The following is an 8,938-nucleotide window of genomic DNA, read 5'->3' as shown; positions in this document are numbered from 1 at the left end:
GTGTGCATACAAGATGATTGGTTCATGTTATGGAAGAGCTGTGGAATGAAATAGAACTAATTGGGCTGATTGGGAATGGAAACTGTGGTCTTGAGCTTCCAGACTTATGGTTTAAGCAAGTGAGTTAATCAGCCCATAGATGGGTGATACACACTTGTTTATGGAATGCTTTAAATGATATCTTCATAATATCATAGATGTAAGTTACAATCATTCTGAGCTTGATAAATCATCACAGCAGAATTCTTTCATCAGTGATACTTAAGACGCTTAGATTCTTGAAACAGGTCTGCTTCTGCTCTGTAGCTCTACTCACCACTATCTCCCCTCAAAATATTCGGCTCTAGTGTGGCTGGCTAAAATAGAATAGAGTATTTGAGGATTGGTTTCTTGCGGGGGAAGAGAGGTTTGTGGCAGTTTTTTTTTTTTCCTTTTATGATGGAGGTGATAGATGCAGCAGCTCATTCATTGTCCCCTAATATCTGTTCTCCCTTCTTCCATGTTAAGATAATCCCTGATTTTCAGCTGGGCATGTGGTTACCCTGAATAAATATTCAATTTCCCACACTCTCTTGGCAGCTTTGGGCAATGTGACTAAATTCAGAGCAATAGGATGTGGGAGGGAGTAATGTAAGCAATTAGGGAGCATGCTCTCCCGTTCCTGATGTTTTCACCTTTCCACTGCCTGGAATGTGGCTGTGATGGTTACCTGTCCTGGACCTTGGGGATGAGGGCAACAACTTTAGGGTGGAAAAGCAGAAAGATAGAAAGAATCTGGGGCCCTGACTGGAGCTACTACATGAGCACTGGACTGCTGATGCTCAGACCTGTTGTGTCAGAGAGAAATAATTGTCTTGTTTAAGCTATGATTTAGGTCTCTGTTTCAGCAGCTCATTAGTACATGGGAGATAAAAAAAATTATGAGGTTCAGTGTCAGCTGAGTGATATGAACAAGATGAGAAACATACTTTTAAAGATATTTAATAAGTCTTTTTTTCAAATCAGTACAAAAATTTAAATACAAAATTGATTTGCTATTGACAAGTCTCAAATCTATCATGGAAACTCAAAAAAGTTACCAGTCTATTCACCTTTCATGGTGTTCTGCAAAATATTTGAGAACAGTCACCCACTACAGACATTCTTTTCCTCTGCGGGATGTCATACTGCATTAAAACTCTGTGTTTAAATAACAATGCCAATTTTGTTCATTTCACATGGAAAAGTTCTGGTTGAATTTGAATTAAATAGGGATTATAGCTCTATCCCTAGATTTTCGAACATGTGGTTGTTTGTTTCATCTGCTTTTACACTAATGTGTTAACAGGATGTGCAACACTTAAAAGGGAAACACAGACACACACGATAATTATTTAAAACTCTTTTTTAAATTAAATGGAGTAATTCATTTAGTTCTGAGATTAGCACCATTGTAGAATACACAGTATTTGGCATAAATTTTGCTCCTCCCCTATCTAAAAGTTAGAAGCATATGCCTGATGATATACACACTCACACACATTTCATATGTATATATTATATATATGTATATATAATATATATATATGCAATTGAGTAACAACCAATAAATAAGTTGGAAGGTATTTTAAAATGTGAAATTTGGTTTTACCTAAAGAGGTACTTTCTTACTTGGTGGAAAGAAAAAGCCCATACATGTACAGATAAATACGGATTTACAGATCAGCTGATTTGACTTGCTTCCAAGCCATTTCAATGCATCTGTTTAGCTGAAGGAGCCCAGTGGGTCCTTATTGCCTCCATAGTCATCAGTCCAAAACCAGCATCCTCAAGACCAACCTGAAGGGTATTTGGCCATAGAAACGCTGTCTGCTTTGAAAATGAAAGTTGGGTTGGATATCTTTTGATGGGAAAAGTTTGTCATATAATTAGCAGTGAATAAGAAACCCTCTGGTAATGAACTCATTTCTCTTTTTAAGAAATTGAGAAGAAATGGTGCTCGTTTACCATATAAGGGAAAAGACACCTATTAGGTTGGGGAGGATTTTCTTGATGGTTAAAATGATTCAGATTTGACATAGACACATTTCCATGTGTGTTTATACCGTATTTATTTGTGTATTTTTCCATCTGTACCTTTCCCCTCAACTTCTCACTTTTAATTTTGAGGAAGAGATACAAGAGTCCACCACTATAACCCCACATTATATCCCCAATTCCTTATAGTGTCAGCGGCAGACTCATAGCTGACTGAAATATTTTGTCTGCATTTTGAGACCAGATTTGAATGCCCGAAGCAGTTAATATGTACCTAAGTGAAAACCTGGAAAGACACTTATTTTTCTCTTTAAACTTGTATTGACCCTTGACTTGTGCTGAGTATGAGGTGAAAAAGAAGCATGGACTCTTATTTGCCGTTTGACATTTCATATAGCTCTTCCTCAGGTTGCTTCTAAAGAAACAGTTCTTTTCCTACAACTTTCCTTTTCCTCCTAGTATCTACAGTAGAAAATACTACATCCATTTTTTTAGTTTAAAACTTGAGAAATAATTTTTCAAAAAAATTATTTTCCTATGGAATTCTGAAACTTCTTTTCCTCCCCAAGTAAAAAATGACTTGGGTTTTGGAAATTGATTTTGGAACCTCAGACATACCAATTTGCATATATACAACACTGGGAAATTTCTTCAAAATTCAACAGCTACTGAGAAACACTTAAAGCTCCTTCATGGGTGAAACCTCATTGTAGTCATTTGTATGGGTAGGCAAGGAAGGGGGATTTTTATAGGCATGTAAGCAATTGAAAACTGCTGATGATAATGAACATTCCACAAAACTGGAAAGTTATTATTTTTTTCTTATGACTTCCACGTGCTTATGTTGGTTGGATCATAGTGGAAATTACATGGAGGGAAGAAAAAAGAAAAAAAAATTACAGAAAATAAAACAAAAAGAACCCTTGAGAAAGAAGTGAATTAACTACTGCCCCTGTCTCCCAGCTGGTTGTTTAGCTTCTTTCGTGGCACTGTCTCATGTCCCTCAAACGTCTCATCCAGTGCAAGGCACAGAGGAGGCACTGAGTAAATTACACGGTGGTCGATTGGTTCACTTGTTCTTTTAGAGAGACAAGATAGACAATTCTGAGTAGGACTCGTGCTGAGAAAAGATACAGCCTCTGACAGGAGGGAAATATCCCTTGGACTAAAACCCTACTGGTCCCCCCTTATTCTCTCCCGCTGGGGCTGTAACACAGCAGAACCCCTCACCCACATTCCATGGCAAAATATCTGCACAAATACAGAGGAAATTATGCAAGTAAATACGGTATGTAATTGTTATCAATGACATTTCTTTAAGCCATATTGATAAATCTTTAAACAGTATGAGCAAATGACTTTCATTAGCTATGATCTTTCATACTGAAATATTCTGAATGATCTGAATAAGCAGGTTATGGAAGCATATAACAATACAACAGCTAATATGATTCCAGTGGGTACAACACAAGTGTCAGTACTTGATACATAAATCTATCCCATCATTTTCAATTATAGGCTGCTGTGCAGAGCATTAAACATGCATCTTAGTTTTTATTTGTACACGATGGTTCAAATTTTCACTGAAATATAACTTTCCAACTATATAAATGTTTTGAAGCAATTACATTTTTCATTTGGATTTTTTCGGTGCATCATTTTCTTTTCTTCTATTAAATCTCTCTTTCTTTTCTTTTTTACATGGGATACAATAAATATCCTGAAAAGGAGGAATGAACGTACTGCCCAGCATACAGTCCTGCGGCCTGTTCTGAGGGCATCTGGAGGAACACTCGGTCTCCGGGCCTGAGCAGCAGCACCGCACTCCCAGATGCCTGGTCCAGAAAGCCCTTTTTGTACTCATCATACGTGTACATCATGGGCTCATTGTTCTTGAACAGAGCAACCCACACGTTGCCCCCCTTGCAGTGAACATGGTATGCAAAGTAGTAGACCCCAGGGACCTCGCAGGTGAAGATGCCCGTCTGTGGGTTGTAGTTCTGTCTGCCATTATAGAGCAGTTTGTCAAACTTTACCGGGGCCCCCACAGGTGGGAAGGGTGCAGTCAGCTCAGCTGTAAAGGCAGGCATCTCGTAGGCTGGCCCTCCATTCTTGCCTTTCTTAGCCCCATAGGCATGGGGGGGTTTCACTCCATCAATTCCCAGCCCCATGTCTGGCAGATACTCTCCATGGGGTGGTGGTGTAGGGGGCATCACAGCTGGGGGACCTGGGGGTCCTGGAGGGCCTGGGGGCCCTGGAAGGCCCGGCTGCCCTTGAGGACCAAGGGCACCAGGCTTCCCTGGGGGGCCATGAAGTCCTGCTACTCCAGGCTTCCCTACTCCAGGGAACCCAGGGGGCCCTGGGATGCCCGGTTCCCCTTTGGGGCCTGGCATTCCAGGTGGTCCAATGGGCCCACTGGGGCCCGCAATCCCTGGGATGCCTGGAGGACCCTGTAAACCCTGATCCCCTGGGATTCCTGGCTCTCCCTTTGGTCCAAGCAGCCCGGGAGCACCAGGGAGCCCCGGTAAACCTTTGAGTCCAGCTTCCCCCTTGGGCCCTATGGGACCTGGCAAACCCCTCATGCCAGGGGGCCCTACTTCACCAAGAAAACCTGGCTTTCCTGGGAAGCCTTGAAGCCCTGGCTCACCCTTGGGACCTGGTGGCCCCTGTGGCCCTACAACCCCACCTTCTCCTTTGGGTCCGGGAAAACCAATAGCACCTGGAGGGCCCATAGGACCTGGGATTCCAGGCAGGCCTGGCTCTCCTGGGGGACCCCCCATTCCTGGGGCTCCTACTGGTCCTTTCTCCCCTCTTGGTCCCAGAGCCCCAGGCAGACCCCCTATGCCCTTGTCACCTTTGGGTCCTGGGAAACCAGGTTTCCCAATCCCTGGAATGCCTGGGGGTCCTGGCAGCCCTGGCAGTCCTTGTTCCCCTTTCCCGCCTGGAAATCCTGGCTGGCCAGGGATCCCATCCTGGCCTGGTTTCCCAACTCCAGGCATCCCAGGAGGCCCTTGAACTCCTGGGACTCCAATAGGGCCTTGTGGACCAGGTTCACCTGGAGGACCTGGCTTTCCCAGGGGGCCCTGGGGCCCAGGGAAGCCTGTAACTCCTGGTTTGCCGACTCCTGGAAGTCCAACAGGGCCAGGAGGGCCATGCATCCCTGGAGGACCCTTCAGGCCTGGCAGACCTGGCATCCCGAAGCCCTTCTCTCCTTTAGGACCCTGAAGTCCTGGAGGTCCTGGTGGTCCTTTGGGTCCTCGCTCACCCTTTGCACCTGGTTGCCCTGGTAACCCTGGCCCACCTGGTTTTCCAATGCCAGGAAGTCCATGGGGCCCTGGAGGTCCTTGTGGTCCTGGGATCCCCATAGGCCCGATCTCCCCTTTGGGTCCAATTTCACCTTTTGCTCCGGGCATTCCCATGGCTCCTGGCTTTCCTGGCATTCCGGGCATACCTGGTTTTCCAATTCCTGGATATCCCTGTGGCCCTGGCTTTCCTTTGGTTCCAGGTATCCCATGACCTGGTAAGCCAGGGGGCCCAGGTGGTCCTCTTGGGCCAGGCTCTCCACGCGGACCTTGCTCCCCTCGTAAACTTGCTAATGGTATTTCTATTGGGGGAGAGGGAATGGGAGTGGGGGCAAGGAGGGAAAAAAAAAGAGAAAGAAAAATTAATATTTATTATTCCTTACTTAAGGAAGTCATGACGATCATTATTTAATTTTGACACCTTAGCCTATTACTTACTGAAAGGAAAGACTAGGAATAATGTGCTCGTCTTCCAGGACTGTGTTATCCGTACTTAAAGGACAATCAGGCTGATAACTGTTTTGTCATGTTTGAAATACTGTTGAGAACTGATATCTGTAGCTGCTTTTATCAGCATTGGTTATATAAAAAAGCTAAAAAGTAATGAGGAAACATTTTTCCAAGTACAAAACTCCAAAGTTTTGAGATGGTGTGTTTGCTATGAAGATTTTGGAAAATTCAAAGAAGGATGAAGAAAAATCAAAGTTGCCTATAAGCCCACTACTCAAGAGATAATCACTTGACATTTATATGTATTTTCATCTCATGTATTCTAGGTGTGTGTATGTGTTAAACAGTGTTGGCGTTTTTATTTTTTTTATTATTTATTCTACCTAATGTATTTTTCCATGTCCTTGATTTTTTAATACATTTTATATATTAAATAGATATTAATATATTTATATTTATATACTTATTTATATATAATTATATTTATATGTATTTAATATATATTTAAATATATATTTTATGCTAAATAATATTTCCTATTAATATTTTTGGCTAAATAATATTTTAATGTATCTTATATATTAAATACATATTTTGTGGCTAAATAATATTTCCTCTTGTGCTGAAAAGCAATAGATGTGTTTAATGAAAGTAATTATCTTGTGGATTCAGGGAAGAATAGAAGCATTTTATCTTGTATGTGGTTTAATAACATCTTCCACGTCTGTCTCTAGAGCCAAATACATTTGCTTAATTCCTTTAATGTGCTATAGGATTTCCTGAGCCTCAAATATGAATTCTTTAATAAATTATTCCTCATTTGCAAATTAGGTTTCAAACAGGAGAAGTAAGGTACTTTAGGCTGACAAGCAGTGTGGAGAAGGAATTGAGCTGGGATTAGGGGCAGGAAGCTCTTCTTGGACTTGAAATGAGATCTGGACTGGGCCACTTAAGCCTTCACTGTTTCTGCTTGCCTCTCTGCAGCAAGGATAATATAGCCACACTACAAGATTAGATAATAGATAATGAAAGATGTTATGCTTTCTCAGATTGTTATCAAAATACAAAGCACATGTTTGTTAGGATGATTATGCTGTGCCTTACACGGCAATACAACTCTGGATCTTCTATGCTACTGAAATGAAACACAAAGAAATGAAATTTATGGCCTCAAAGTTTTATTTTAACAAATAGTCATATCTTAATCCTGACCATCATATTTTTCACTGAGCTACTGTCAGGGAACAAAATAGAACCATAGAACTTATATTCTTAGCAAATTCCCCAATTGCAATCTGGTACCCATCAGAATAAGAACAGGAAGTGCCACAATCCAGGCAGGCCACTCAAGAAAGGAAGAAAAACAATCCTGATAATCCCTTAAGTGGGCTATCAGCTCCTAAAGAGAAGAAAATTGGGAATGCTTCTGTTATGCTAGGTAGATATTCTAGTGCTATTAAGACGTATTATTTCCAAGCAGTGTGTAGCTACTGTATCAAGAACTTCTGGGACAGGGTCATGTCTTACTCATCAGGAATCCTTGATGTCTGGCACAGTGCCTGAACATACTCTTCTTACCTAGAGTTTCTTGAATGACCAGCTGTAGCAAGTCAGAAGTTTCTATGTTGCTTTAGTATTTACTTAGCATTTTACTTACCTTATGCCACTGATTTTTCTCAACAAATCTTAACTTTACAGATGAAGAAAAGTAGTTTCAGAAAGGTTTTTTTTTTTTTTTTCATTGAGGTATAGTTGACGTACAATATTATATTATTTTCAGGTCTCTCATTTCTGGCCTCTAGGCCTCTTAGCACCAAATCCAGTCGTACCCCAGAAGTAGAGCTTCCTGCTTTTGCAGGGACCAGTAGGAATGGCCTCCACTTTCTCAAAGGGAATTGCTATGCCGATGCAGTTCCTTTCCTATAAATGCTAGGTTTCCTCAGAATCCAGATAAAACAACTGAAGTTTTAAGAAAGTGTCTCTCGCAGTGCTAAGCATGTTGTAGGTGCTGAATAACTAATGAATATGGCTGGAAAGCAATGGGAAACATGTTCATCTGTCATGCAGTCCTTACCTTTTATAGTCTCCTTTTATCAGTTTATTAACAGGTGTAGTAGCTTAATTCAAGCACTCTTAAAAACAGTGACATTTATCCAGCTCCTAGATCACAAAATGCTTTCAAATATATATATTTTTAACACAGTAGGTCCTTACAACATTGGTGTCCCAATTCATGAGACTGACTTGTCACCTTTTTTTCCCCCATTGCTTTAATCCCCCCAGCATCTGGCCCAGAGTCTGACACAAAAATAGATGCTCATGAAATAGTTGCCAAATGTTTGAACAGATAATGAGTAAGAGAATAAATTATTTGTTATTAAATGTGTTTTGTGCCATTTAATGCTATTAAAATAAAGCACAACAGAAAACTAATTTTGTCTGTATTTTTAGGTCTTGAACTTTTTGAGGATAGAGTTTAGAACACAGTGAACACTTAATGAATATCAGTAATACATTCAAGAATAAAAATTTATAAAATGTAGCTTTTCCCCTGATCTCATAGCTGAGGATTTTGGAAAGCTGCCATTTCATAACAGCACAGGAATGTGATGTTACCTTTGCCTTTCTTAGGTGCTGCTTCCTTGCCCATTCTTGGCACTGGCTGAATTTCCTTCATATATTGGGGTAGATGTGGATATTCTTTGCCATACTGCATGTGGGGCAGCTCCTTGCCCATGGTAAGGCCATCTTTGCCCAAAGGCATGTGAGGTACTTGCTGGCCCAGAGGCTGGTATTGTGGAATTTGTGGTGGGATCTGAGGAGGAATTTGTGGTGGCAGCGGCTTGATCCCATAGTAAGCACCAGCCTGAATGAGCCTGATGGAGCCCAGGGAAATGGTAAGCAGCACTCCCAGCAGCTGCAGAGGGCCAGGTGGCACAGCCATCACCTGTGGAAGGAAGGAATGCACCAACATGGTGAAAGCCTTACAGGCCACTAGACATGTCTATTTAGAGAAAGAAGGGGGAGAAGAAGGAAACAGTCTTTATCAGCAGAACATCACCAGTGGAAGATAAATGAAAAGGAAGAAGATGGTGCCTTTTCAGGAGAAAACAAGCAAAAAACAGAAAAGAGTAGGAACTGTCAAATGAAGGCAATTAGTGGGATTATAA

At 41.5% G+C, this 8,938-nt stretch overlaps 1 protein-coding gene across 2 annotated transcripts in view; it reads right to left on the bottom strand.

The window, feature by feature from the left end:
• Nucleotides 1–965: 965 nt before the first annotated feature.
• COL8A1 (collagen type VIII alpha 1 chain) overlaps nucleotides 966–8,938 on the bottom strand; it is a 151,819-nt gene continuing 143,846 nt past the window's right edge. For both annotated transcript variants that reach the window (XM_060640168.3, XM_060640167.3), the window contains 2 exons: nucleotides 8,385–8,715; nucleotides 966–5,620 (listed from right to left, as the gene is read on the bottom strand). In XM_060640168.3, the coding sequence (XP_060496151.1) occupies nucleotides 3,714–5,620; nucleotides 8,385–8,712 (2,235 nt within the window). In that variant the 5' untranslated portion in view covers nucleotides 8,713–8,715 and the 3' untranslated portion in view covers nucleotides 966–3,713. The remainder of the gene's footprint in view (nucleotides 5,621–8,384; nucleotides 8,716–8,938) is intronic.

This window comes from Panthera onca, chromosome C2 (genome assembly GCF_046562875.1).
Source record: "Panthera onca isolate mPanOnc1 chromosome C2, mPanOnc1 haplotype 2, whole genome shotgun sequence".
In the NCBI taxonomy this organism is placed as follows: Eukaryota; Metazoa; Chordata; class Mammalia; order Carnivora; family Felidae; genus Panthera; species Panthera onca.
This window is presented reverse-complemented; position numbering and strand designations above follow the sequence as displayed.